The sequence below is a fragment of the Triturus cristatus genome, chromosome 6 (genome assembly GCF_964204655.1).
Source record: "Triturus cristatus chromosome 6, aTriCri1.1, whole genome shotgun sequence".
In the NCBI taxonomy this organism is placed as follows: Eukaryota; Metazoa; Chordata; class Amphibia; order Caudata; family Salamandridae; genus Triturus; species Triturus cristatus.
In genome coordinates, this window is record NC_140589.1 from 694,385,564 (window position 1) to 694,399,349 (window position 13,786).

Here is a 13,786-nt window from a genome sequence, read left to right on the forward strand (position 1 = left end):
TTCCATTCCTTCTGGCAGGAAGCGGTTTCTAAATCTCAAGACAGAATGGCGCTTACTTAACCCGCATTAAGCCTGAAAATGCAATAATGACTCTTTTAAAAGGATAATAATTCTAATTCCCCTATCTGCGGCAATAAAGGCTGTACACAGCTAATCTGCTTTGCCCTTTCAATTAAACTTGTTCGGGGCGTTCTATGTAGTCAGCACCCAGAGTGGGTCATTAAAATTCTTGTTCGCTGTGAGTTGTGTGCGGTTCGCTGTTGTTTTTAAATTCCATTAGGTCCGGACGGTCTTTATCGCCCCAAGACCACGGTGACTTCAATCAGCCAATTTAATTACCTCACGAAATTGTCAGCAGAAGCGCCAAAGGAAAACAGGAGAGGATGTGACGTTATCAAATTGAAATCTCCCTCTGCGGCGTTTAATCTGCGCCCGTCAATATGGGCGCGCGCACCTCCCGCCTGGGGGGCCCGGGACGAGGGCCCACCCTCGCGTCTCCTCCAAAGGACGCCGGCCGCCGCCTTTGCTTTCGGTAAGCTTGATCTCGAGAGCCAGCCTGGAATATTAACGCCGCTGGGAGGGATCTGGTGACTTTGAGGTCACTGCGGAAAGTCTTCATTAGCAAACTCTTTTTAATGTTGAGATGGATGACAGGCTCGCAGGTGAAGGCACTCTTCCTGGGTTTAATCAGTCGCCCCTTCCCCCTGTCACTTAGTACTGCTCTAAAAGCACATTCTACAGACCACCCCTCAAGAGGGATCCATCCACTCCCACCGCACTGAATCCCCCTCATTGGGTGGACTGTTCCTTCCTTGGGATCCGTCTACACTTGGGATCACCTCAACCCTAGAATCCAGCTCATACTGGAGATCTCCGCTCCCACTGATTCCACCCTACACTACAGAGCTGACCTCTTCCGGATTCCACTACATGTTGATCCATATGATCCCCCTTATAATAGGGATCGCGACTTCCTTGGTATCCACCAGACACTGGGTCTCGCATGTTACTTGGGATTGACCACATAGTATGATCACCTCTCCTCTGGTGTCTTTCAGACAAGGGGGATCCCCATGGAATCACATACACTGAGAAAGCTACTACTCCCTGAGATCTACCTTATACTGGGGATCATTTTCATCTGTAATCTATATATGTAGCATGTGCTCTGCTGAGATCCACCAAACAGTGGGAGTCACCACTCTTGGGGACTAATTTATTATAGGGACCAACCCCTGCTAAGATCCACCAAACACTGGGAGTCATCCACTCCTGGGGACTAATTTATTATAGGGACCAACCCCTGCTAAGATCCACCAAACACTGGGAGTCTCCACTCCTGGGGACTCATTTATACTGGGACCGACCCCTGCTGAGATCCACCAAACCCTGGGAGTCACCACTCCTGGGGACTCATTTATACTGGGACCAACCCCTGCTGAGATCCACCAAACACTGGGAGTCTCCACTCCTGGGGACTCATTTATACTGGGACCAACCCCTGCTGAGATCTACCAAACACTGGGAGTCACCACTCCTGGGGATTATCATTCTTTTATACTGGGGACCAACCCCTGCTGCGATCCATCTTGCACTTGTCACCATTCTTGTGGATTCACGTATGACATATAATGAAGATCACTCACAACTTCCCAGGATTCACGTATATATCCTCTGCTGCGATCCACCTTACACTTGGTAGTCCCCACTCCTGTGGATTCACTGGCACCATACACTAGGGGTCACTTGTCACTCCCCAAGATTCACGTATCCTGGTGATCACACGCTGCTGAGAACCATCACACTTTGGGAGTCACCATTTATTGAAACTTGGGTCTTTTCGGAGTCCTCCTCCTCCAAGATCTGCCATTTTCTGGGAGTAACCACTTTTTGGGATCCATGTATACACATTGATAACTCTGTTTTTGGGATTCTCCTTAGACTGCGGGGTCACCACTCCCTTTGATAAACATATATTGAGAAACCTCCACTCCGGAGATCCGGTGTACACTGGCAGCGTCCCCACATCTTCAGATTTTCACACACCAGAGATGACACCTCCCTTGAGATCAAACATATAGAAATGACCATCCAGCACAATGATGAACACTGTTCTTACAGAGTAAACCTTATGTTTGCACCCAACATCCGGGTGCAAACCCAATTGCCCTGTCTGATTGGTGTAAAAGTTGCACTGCCGCTATTCTATGTGGGCATACATCAGGGCCGGAGTGGAAACCCAAAGCAGCCCTGGCAATTTTGCCCAACCAGCCCCCTAGTGGGGGTGGTGGGGGGGTTGCAAGTGTGATGCACTGCTGCTTTTGTTATTGGTGGCCAATATTGCAGCAATAGTGCAAAACCAGCCCCTAGTAACAAAACCGTCCCACGCCACTGCAAAACCAGCCCCCACCCTTCCAGCCTCCCAGGGAAATGCCTGATGCTCTCTATGGCCAGTCCGGCCCTGGCATACATTATGTTTTGTTACAATTTTTGAAATATGGGCTTCACAGTCTGGATCCTGGTGTCCATCCTACAGAGGGGATCTTACACATATCCCACCCCAAAAGAAAGGTAAGCCGATTCATAGCCCATGTGGAGTCTCTTGGTGCATCATTTTAAGCAAGTAAAGAATTTTATTGTTTTCAGTTATTTAAAACCATAACAATTTCCCAAGCACATAAACAAAACAAAATACAAATCCACCTAAAAAATGCATAGTCTGCTATTCTATATGATCGTACCCAACTAAGCTATAAAAACAAAACCACAATACAATTGATACGTCTAGTTGAAATAAATCCTTAGCATTCTTTCTCTGAGAAACTTTTCAGTAATCCGCTTCAACACAAGGATGGGTATGCACGATGCACAAGAGTTAACTGTAACTATACCACTGTTCACAAAAGATATAAGTAAAGTGCTCGAATGTTTAAAAAACAAGATAGAGAGACTGCATCAGATAGTGGCACCTAAATAAAGTGCATGGTGCAATGATAAAATTAACAATTTCTCTTTTAATAAAAAAAGGACTAATAAAATGGTTTGATATTTAAAAGACATGATAGTAGGACAGCATTAGGTAAAAGTTGAGGCTCCCTAGCTGCCCTAAAGTCAATATACCTTAAAAAAACAGGCATCTTCGTGTACGGTGACAGGGCGTACTTGTTCTGCTGGTCACCTGCAGATGTAGTTCATGTGAACTCAACAGTGGATTTTACACAATTATCTGACCTGTTGTTCTCTGGGTCAATTTATTTTTATTTTTTTGCCTCCGTTGAAGCAGGCAACGTCTAGTGTGTTGACAGTGAGAAAGTTCCGACAATGCATCATGCCACGACCACCTGATGGTGCCACGGCTGCCAGGTGCCCGGAAATGAGCCCTGCCCACCAGAATCGTGAGTCCTTCCCTGGCTTTAACTTGGAGGTTCAGTGCATCTCACGCATAAAATGAGCGTGCTGCATTCTGGGAAACATACTGGCGCACGCGTCCTGCTTCTAAATTGAAACTTGGCAGATTTGCCTCTCTCGTTTACGGTGGTCGTTAATCAAAAGCTTTAAAGAGGTTCCGAGTCTCCAGTTCCATTAGAAAACCCCATTCAAAAAAGGATGGACTCTTCCAAATCGAAAAACGCAACTCTGGGGAGGGGGTGTTTAGGACTAGCCTGTGAGACGTGCGGTCCTCCTGCCATGGGCCTGCCTGGTCTTTACTCTGGAGAGGAGCAGAAGTACACGGTGCCTTCAGTGAGTGTGTCCAAATAACAGGTTTGCTCGACATTTCATGGTTAGCGTTATTTACCACTGCAACCACCCCGCCGGAGAAGACCCTGGCCCGGTCTAGCGTTCGCGCAGTTTGCGCTGAGGAGGAAGCCCCCCTGGTGTCAGCCTTAAAGAGCACGCTTCGAAGGGAGAGGCTCGTCGAAAGGAGCTGCATTGCCAAGACTAGCTGGCAGACCCCACACCCAGCACTATAGCATGACAACCTGAAGGGTTCATCCATGAGGAAACACACCTGCGTGGACACACGATTAAACGTATTGCTCGATACATATTTGAAACATTGTTTATGGGCTTTCAATTTGTGAGCAACTCTGGATTGTTTACGACTAACGACTCTACGGCTATAACCGTTGTTTAATTGTGGTCAGGTCGCGAAACAAGATGTAACTCCCCTTCCCTGTTCCTTTTACTCCCCACTCCCATTTTCACCGTCCCCTCTCCTGTCCCCTCTAAGAGCCTATAACACTTAATCAACGTGTCGCCTTCTTCACCCAGCAGACGAGAGGTCGCCCGTGGCCTTGGTACGCTGGAGCCAGCGGTGCTCCGTTTCTTCTCCTCTCTTTACCCTGCTGTTTACGTGACGCTGTACACCCGCTACCATTCTACGCCCTAGTGTCGCGTACAGCTAAAGAATGTGTGGGCACTGAAAGCCGCGCGCAGGCACTGGTTCAGCAATGGTCCAACCAGTGGGCCTGTTGTACGCAAGGACAATTGTTCCCGTTCCCATCCACCTCCTTCCGCGGTTGAGCCATCCAGAATTGGGTGCTGTGTGCCCTTCATACCCAAGGGCTTCGGTGCCACAGCACCTGTTGCACCAAAGACACCTAGGTCCCTGTGTGCTGGTGCTCTGCCCTCACACTGGGCCGCGCTTCAGACAGTGCAGGTGTTTACGTCGCTGGCCGAGGTCCTGAAGCGAAGACAGGCTGAGGCACCTTACTGAGCAGGCAATGTCACCCCGCGCTCGTGCGCCACCGTTCAAAGCGGAGGAGTCTATGGTGCAATATAAAGCAATTTAAACCCGGGTAACCACCTCGAAAGAAATATACAAATTACCAAACCGTGGTTAAATGACATCTGCATATCACTCTGGCTCTCGGCCATTTTATTACATTTCAATGAAAGAAAAACGCATTTAGACCGACGAGCTAAATGCATCACAGCCAGTCAGTGAACTGTAAACAGAGCTATTAAAATTCGCACAAAAGGCGGCCATATTCACTAACCGTTTTTATTCATCTTCGTGAATTCTGAAGGAAAAAGAAACTGACATGAATAGGTGTCTATCTGGTCTTATTCTTAGCAGGTCGGGTAGGTGATGCTGTAGCGCTGATTTGATGTTTTGCCGCTTTTCCGCGCTTTCCTGCGGATATTCGCTGCAAGCGTTCAAAAGCCTTTGAAGTGTACTTTCGGGTGACCAACAGGACAATAGGAAGCCGTTGGGAAATGCAAATGCAATCAGTGCAGCAAAGAAATTAAAGAAAAACTGTGGGATGCACATCTCGGCGTCACATTATAATGTATACTTGGCTGAAGGCTACGAGGGTGTTCGAAGCCCAGCCTGGAATGTTGTTAATTTGGCAAAAGAACACGTTTATTGTATATCCCGAAGCTTGTGCGTTAAATATGCATTACAGTGGCGTGAAAGTTGCGAAGGTCAAACGATACAGCTTCCGGTGAAAAACAGGTTTAGAATCTTCACACGGTTATTAAGGAGACAACATTGTCATAGCGAGTATGTTGATTTGTATTTGTGAACAACGTGCCTGTGATGACGACACGAGCCAAATGACTCCCAAGACATTGCCACGCTAGATTCCCAAGGTTCTGGGTCAATACCTCAGACGTCCACCATCGACAGGAGGCCCCTGGGTGCAGTTTAAATGAAACGGATTCAACAAAAACACATTAATCTCACACTTTATCTATGGTGACGACGTTTGTGAGTTTCATAAGCGGCCATCACGGTGACCGCTCTGCCAACCCTCTCGTCAGTCGTAAAAGTGAACTCGAACCCTCAACCTCCCCCAAATGACGCCCCACTGCCCGGGAGGGTGCGAACTAGAGAAGACACGAGAAGGTACTACAGACACGGAGCGGTGTGGGAGGTCACACAGAACGCAGCAGACTGCACCGGGGTGACGGGTAACCAGTGCAGGACATGAGGGGAGACAGGCGGACCATGCTCAGACAGCTATTGTTGCGCAGGATCGGGCTGGAGCCCGTGAAATATGCTGAATTTATCCGGGTGTAAATTGCAGACACAGATACATTCAGCAACACCTGCAGGCTGTCTGCTTTCCCTTCAGAGCAGCAATGTGCAGGAGGTGAAGGGGCTTTCTTATTTTCAATTCCAACTGGGACCCAAATAAAAGCCAGAATTAAGGGGGCAGCAGCCCCCCTTTTGTTCCAATATAATTCTGTCTGGGACTTGTCTGGAGCCTAACACCTAGATGCCAACGCACTGGAGGGGAATAAAGGCACACAGCTTGTTATCACTTCGAGTACCTAAGACTAAAATTTGAAAGCAGCATTTTGACTTGTTTCAACCCCTGTATATTAGCGATGTGCGTGCAGGTACACACACGGCAGATGTATCGGTGTGAGTAGTTACACAAATAATTGAAATAACTCTTACAAATACATTTTTTATTTAATTATTTAATAGCGTTACTCATCTCAATTTAGGGTGCAAGGGCACGTTACGTCAACCTTTATACACATTATGCATTAACAAACGTGTGACAATCTCTCTGCATTAAATGTTACATACCACTGTGAGAGTAAGAAGGTGTAGCTATTCATTGTAAAGAGTTTGTGGTCAAGAAAAGCGCCAAGTCAAGATTCAAAACATATGGCAGCGCTTGGGGTTTGTCTGTGGTAATAAGACTTTATCACTATTCAAAGGAACCCTTTTCAGCATCCTTACAATAGCAACAGTTTGACAAAAAAAGATAAGGTTCTAAATCCACGCCTTGTAGTTTGCAGATCGCTGTATTTATAAGGGCTGCAATTTATAAACTGCAAGTAACTAAAGGATCTCCTGTCAAAAGCAGTCAACAGCTTATCTACATAAAATAGAAAACTGTGATCTGCTTTACGAGCCACATGGATCCTCTATGCTACTTTGTGAGTAAACACTGTGAATATCTAAACTCAGATCTCTCAAGCAAGGGCAATGTCCACCAGAATAATTTTACCAATAGAATTACACCTGAGATTAACTGGGACTACAGAGAAGTTCTCTGAGAGACCTCCGCAGCAGGGGCCTTGAACCCATCAGATATTTTCAAACACTGCCTCTTCGTGGCCCACTAAGTCAGAAGAGATTTACTGTCATGTTTGTCCTTGTTGCCAATTACTTCGGTAACGTTTTTAAAAATTAAATGTATATGTTGACTGCCAGGCTCTGCTTTCATGACTCCGCACCTCCTGACTCCACCGTTTTCCTTTGCGACACCTTGACTCCCAATTTATGGGGTCCCCGAGTATTTTTTTTTTAATTCCTGCACTGTGGGTAATAGCCAGAAGCCAGCATTGCCCCCCCCCCCTCCCCCCCCAGTGAGGTGCTAGTCAGAAGTATAAACACAGTGAGAGGGGTTGAGCGAGCAAAATCATTCTAGGATGAAATGTATGTACACAACACTTTGTGTATGTATTAGCTATGCAGGAGAGGGAGGTGGGCGTCTGAGAGTGTGCAGGGAGTAGGGAGGGGCGATTCAAACGCCACTGGGGGAGGGGTGGCCGGCCTGGGACAGCCATGGCGCTAGAACGTGGGCACACAGGAAGAGTGACGGGGGAGTGAGGGAGGGTGGAGATCCCATTCACGGAGCCGGGTGCTGTCGGGGGCGGAGGGCTGAGTCTGCTAGCCGGTTGCCATAGCACGGGAGGGGGCAGGGTCTAGCCGCTGCTGCTGAAAAGGACTCCTTGCAGCCCTGTCTCCCTGCCACACACAAAGCTTCGGAGTGGGAGAGGACATCACAACACAGCAAGGGATAAGACTGAGGCGCGTGCGACACCATATGCAGACGTGAGCACATGATTCATGTAATCGCAGACAGAACCTGCTGCTGCACTTTCTATGTACGGTGGTGGCACCCGGAGAAACACGTCAGTGACGTCAGAGTGCGCGAGACGCGGGCAGTACACAGCACGCACCTGCCTCCTTGCTTGTAGAATATAACCTAAGTGCCTGGGTGCAAATATTCTCCATTTCAAAGGAGTGATTGTTATTCCGGCCGAGGCACGTGTGCTGGAAATACGAGTAAACTGGTGTGTGTGTGCGGAGGCGGCTGGGGTGTCTCTGTCCACAATATTTCTACAGACCAAACACACGACGTGTGGCAGACACCCGCTCGCCTTAGTCTGTGTAATGGAGACACGCTGTGCACATCTGCAGGTCCAGCTCGGGCAAGGAAGCGCCCATGTGAGAAAAAACGCGTTCTTGGTTTTTCTTTCATTCGCTTGCTTCAACAACTGGCTTTATGATGCTATTTACATTGTCGAAGGTTTACAAGTTAAGACTTTTATGAACACCACTTCCGGTCCGATATAGATATGTGTTTTAATGTATAAAGGAAATGCGTCTAAATTGTTAACCAGATAGATAGATAGATAGATAGATAGATAGATAGATAGATAGATAGATAGATAGATAGATAGATAGATAGATAGATAGATAGATAGATAGATAGATAGATAGATAGATAGATCTACTCAAGTGTATATATCTGAGAGCATGTCTACATATTCACACCTGGATACATACTCCTGTGTATGTATATATTGTTGAAGGCATTCCTGAACATGGTTGCTAAGAGCAACGTGCCTTAAGCACCACCTTAGACCGGAAGGAGGCAGAATATCACCCGGGATCAATCAGAGGCCGACTCTGCTGTGACTCTCCTGTGACCGTTAATGGGCTTCCACCGCGGAAGGACATGCCCCACTGCCTGGGAGGATCACTCAACTCACTCTCCTGTGAGGTGCGTTGGAGTGTGATGTAATGGACCGGAGTTCAGTCGACTCGGGGGTGTCCCGCTGGCTGCTGGAAGCGCGCGGAGAACTAGCATGGAGAGTCAACAGAAGAGCGTTGGTGTAGTGTGTGGGACAGGGCGATGTGTGCGCCACCACATGTGAAGCAGGCCTGCAGAGTCTACAGAGGAGCGTTGGTGTAGTGTGAGGGACAGGACAACGATTGCGCCAACACCCGTGGAGCAGGCAGTCTCACAGAAGAGCGTTGGTGTAGTGTGAGGGACAGGGAGATGTGTGCTCCAACACCCGTGAAGCATGGAAGTCTCACAGAAGAGCGTTGGTGTAGTGTGAGGGACAGGGCGATGTGTGCGCCACCACCTGTGAAGCAGGAACATATAGTCAACAGAGGAGCGTTGGTGTAGTGTGAGGGCAGGGCGATGTGTGTGCCACCACCCGTGAAGGTGTAGGCCCCTTGCCAAGCAGAGCCTCTGGCGAAGAAAGTGGGTGTGACGTGTGACAGTGAGGGATAGCGCGATGTGTGCGCCACTACGGCACTGCATGGTATTATGTCTCGACCCCAGCAGAATGTATTATGTCTCGGCACCCTGCAGAATGTGTGGAAGGTCTCCTGTCATCTCAAAGATATCTATAGGCCTTGAGCTGAATGGAGCCTCCCTGAAGGGTGTGGGCTGTGGGGCCCCTGAAGACTTGCTTCCCCACACCCGTGCCGCAGGGGCTGCACGGGCCTGCGTAACTCCCCTGTTCGCCCCCCACCATACCGAGTCTGTAGTGAGGAGTGTAGGCGTGAAGTGTGAGAGGCGGACAGGGCAATGTGTGCGCCACAACCTGAGAGGTACATCCAGAGTCTGGGGTGAGGACAGTTGTAGTGTAAGGACAGGCCGAAGTGTGCACCACCACCCGGGAGGTACATACAGCGTCTGGTGTGAGGACCGTTGTAGTTTAAGGACAGGGCGATGTGTGCGCCACAACCTGAGAGGTACATACAGAGTCTGGGGTGAGGACAGTTGTACTGTAAGGACAGGGCGAAGTGTGCACCACCACCCGGGAGGTACATACAGAGTCTGGTGTGAGGACCTTTGGTGTAGTGTAAGGACAGGGAGATGTGTGCGCAACAACCTGGGAGGAACATACAGAGTCTGGTGTGAGGACCGTTGGTGTAGTGTAAGGACAGGGCGATGTGTGCGTCACAACCTGGGAAGAACATACAGAGTCTGGTGTGAGGACCGTTGTAGTGTAAGGACAGGGCGATGTGTGCGCAACAACCTGGGAGGAACATACAGTGTCTGGTGTGAGGTTCGTTGTAGTGTAAGGACAGGGCGATGTGTGCGACACAACCTGGGAGGTACATACAGAGTCTGGTGTGAGGACCGTTGTAGTGTAAGGACAGGGCGATGTGTGCGTCACAACCTGGGAGGTACATACAGAGTCTGGTATGAGGACAGTTGTAGTGTAAGGACAGGGCGATGTGTGCGCAACAACCTGGGAGGTACATACAGAGTCTGGTGTGAGGACCGTTGTAGTGTAAGGACAGGGAGATGTGTGCGACACAACCTGGGAGGAACATACAGAGTCTGGTGTGAGGACCATTGGTGTAGTGTAAGACAGGGCGACGTGTGCACCACTACCGTGAAGATGCCTCGGCCCCTGTACTGAGGAGTGTGAGTGTGAAGTGTGGGGTACAGGGTGTGGCGCGCCCACTGCCTTGCAGAAGCCGTGACCCCGTGCCATTCAGAGCCGGCAGGGGGCAGCGCAAGTGTGCAGTGTGAGACAGGGCGAGGTGTGAGATTTTGTTTGAAAAGAGCCCACAGACTCCCGCCACAAATATAACGCTTTCATGATCCTGGAGGTGCACTATGAGGCCCTGGAATGGAGCTCCTTCCCCCTCCCATGCAGGAAACTGGACCCACTGCCACATAGAGCACATGGCGACGAGCCTAGGGGGTACAGTGTGTGTGTGGGGGGGGGGGGCTCTGTGGTGCCCCGTGCCTCACAGGAGCCCCGAATTTCCCACCTCGCAGAACATATAGTGAGCAGCCGGGGAAGCAGTCTAAGGGACCGGAGTTCCCTTTTGCCTGGTAGGAATCCTGAACCTCCTACCACACACGCACGCGGAGAGGAATCCGGAAGTGCAGTGTGGTAGACGGGAGTGTCCTCTCCCAAACTGGGGTGGTGTGGTGAGCAAAAGAGTGATGGATTTAATCCAGATCCGTGTGACTGGGGGTGAATGCTCGCATTGTCCAGCATTCCGTCCATACATTGTTTGTTTTGCATATGTCTGTCCCTGCAAGGAGCATGCACCCCCTTCCAAGCATAACCTGTGGCCATGAACCTGGGCTTTAGGTGAAGGGTTGAAGGAAGGGTCCATTTTCACCCAAGGGGTTTGGAGTCCTCGTGGTACCAGCAACCTGTAGTGAGTAATGTGGACCTGCAGTGTCGTTGGCCAAAGGGACGTGTCTTCTTTCACTGCCACATCTGTCCTGTGGTGAGGAGACAGCCGGCGGGGCACTAGTCTGGCTGGGGCATGCCTTCCCATGTAGGGTGCTTCGAGTCGTCCTACCTCACTGTACTGCCAGGGATGGGGTAAGGTGGGTTTTCTGCGACCCATATATACTAGTTGTCACACATGCACTGGCGTAACTGTGCACCGTGCAATTTGTGCAGTGGCACCGGGAGGTCTGAGGGGCACACTGCACCCCCTTTTATAGTCCTATCTACACGAGAACCAGCGGTTGGGGCCCAATATCCATGCTTGCCTCAGGGTCCGTGGCACCCTTGCTACGCCACAGCATAGGGTGCGGGGGCCGCGTGAATGCCTGGGGTGAAGAAGGGGCGGGGGGCGGTACCTACCACGGCCCGGGACGCACTCTCAATCCAATCCCTTAACGGATGTTTTTATTTCCGACTAACCCTCGCTTTGACAATTGCAGCTACTTTTGAGAAACTCTGATCCGCGACCAGCTTCGTCCGGAGGCGACAATGGGTGGGGGTGAAGTGTTGGTGGGGGGGGGGGGGGGGGGGGGCGGCAGGGGTTTGAAGAGCACTTTGAAAAAGTACATTTCTGCCGACAGACAAAAGTATGGGCATTAATGGTCCACGTTAAATCGGACAGCACCTTGGAATGCATACCAGCCGTACCTCTCGGTGTCAACTCCTACCTCACACCTGACATACCTTTCATTGTAGTCAAACTCCAAATAAGTGATAGGACTGCCCCGTTTGCATTAGAAACTATCTTGCATAGCGCTTAGAACTGACCCCTACCCCGCTTTGCGCTTCAGCTTTCTCACGAAGAGCGATCATATTATAGAGTCAATATCACCTTTTACCACAATATTCATTCATCGCTCAGTCGGTCTGACCCTATATCCAAGTGTGAAACTGTCAAAAGAATTCACCTCGTCCAACTGTTTTTCAACCCAGCCTGTCGGGTATATTTCTAACAAAATATTACACACTTAACTGCACACGTCCACTTGCATCTAACCACAAGACCCTACAAGTGTCTCCCTTGTGTGCACTGTCGAGCCCACTTATCTAATGGAAGTGCCTAGAGGTCTCTTCAGCGCTCTTTGCGCAATCACCAAAAACACTTATCATGTGTTACCATGTGGCGTGCACCGTTAGATTGCACCAGAAGTCCACAACAAAGGCAACGTGAGGCAGCTTTCACCATGGCAAGAAAGACAGCTCTTAATGCTGCCCATTCCTTCCGTCAAGAAGGACCACATGCATCTATCCATCAGCAGCCGCGCGCAATACAGGGGGGCTCAAAGCACCTGCACAAATACACCCCACACAGGCCGACGAGCCCCCACCAGCCACCGTCTCCCAGCAGCCACACACACACACAACATGACCAGGGCGTCTTACCGAAGCGCAGCACATGCGTGGTCCCGTGGGAGAGTCCGAGGCAGAGGGCGCAGAGCAGCAGCCCGGCCGGGCACCTGGACAGCGGCGTGGCTCTCAGCGGCCGCGGGCGCTCCATACTGGATGGATCCAAACGCAAATCCTCGGTAGCGCGCCGGCTTTCCCTGTACGACTCGGCGGTGGACAAGGCAGGAGAGAGCTGGGGCAGCGGGCGCACCCGGTCACGGCATGGCTCCGGGGCAGCGCGGTGGTCCCGACATCCCCATTAGTAGTCCTTGCATGTCCCCCGCTCACTGCGCCAAGGAGCCACCTTCCGCTGCCGCGACGGCCATGGCGCTCAGAGGGAGCGGGGGCAGCCCGGCTCCATCCCGGGGATCCTGTAAGGGAAGGGGAGACGGAGTCAGTGCACGATCCGTGGGGGTGGACGGGCGGTCAGGGGTATGGCGGCAGGAGCAGCAGACCCACACACGGCTCAGGCGGAAGGCTGCGAGCCGTCTTCCTGCTGCACTGCTGCACTGCTTCTGACGCGCAGCCAAGATGAAGTGAGAGCAGCGAGAAGGGACCTGCTCAGCTCCAGGCTGCTGCTGCCACCAGAGCCTGCCTGCACCCTGTGATACAGGAGGAGAGAGCTGTGCGGGGAGACCCGCTCTGCTCCAGGCTGCTGCTGCCAGTGCCTGCCTGCACCCTCTGATACAGGAGGTGAGAGCTGCACTGCTTCTGACGCGCAGCCAAGATGAAGTGAGAGCAGCGAGGACGGACCTGCTCAGCTCCAGGCTGCTGCTGCCACCAGAGCCTGCCTGCACCCTGTGATACAGGAGGAGAGAGCTGTGCGGGGAGACCCGCTCTGCTCCAGGCTGCTGCCAGAGCCTGCCTGCACCCTCTGGTACAGGCGGCGAGAGCAGCGAGGAGGGTTCCAGCGGCTGCTGCCAGCGCGTGCTTGCACCCTCTGATGCAGGCAGCAGGATGCTGCCGGTGCGCAGGCAGGGCGCGTGGGGCTTCCCTCCTTGGCCGTCCGCCCTGCTCTGTTGATATGCACGACTTGGACAGCGGTTGAGCCCCGCTGTAAGCCTGGGAATATCTGAGAATGTGTGGGCCCTGGGGGGAACAAACATAAGCTGAGCTTAAAAGAAGAAATCCCTACAGAAGGGCG

At 51.1% G+C, this 13,786-nt stretch overlaps 1 protein-coding gene across 1 annotated transcript in view; it reads right to left on the minus strand.

The window, feature by feature from the left end:
• GRIK2 (glutamate ionotropic receptor kainate type subunit 2) overlaps nucleotides 1–13,501 on the minus strand; it is a 1,523,718-nt gene extending 1,510,217 nt beyond the window's left edge. The window contains exon 1 of the mRNA XM_085611186.1: nucleotides 12,640–13,501. Within this exon, the coding sequence (XP_085467312.1) occupies nucleotides 12,640–12,754 (115 nt within the window). The 5' untranslated portion in view covers nucleotides 12,755–13,501. The remainder of the gene's footprint in view (nucleotides 1–12,639) is intronic.
• Between the last annotated feature and the right edge of the window lie 285 nt (nucleotides 13,502–13,786).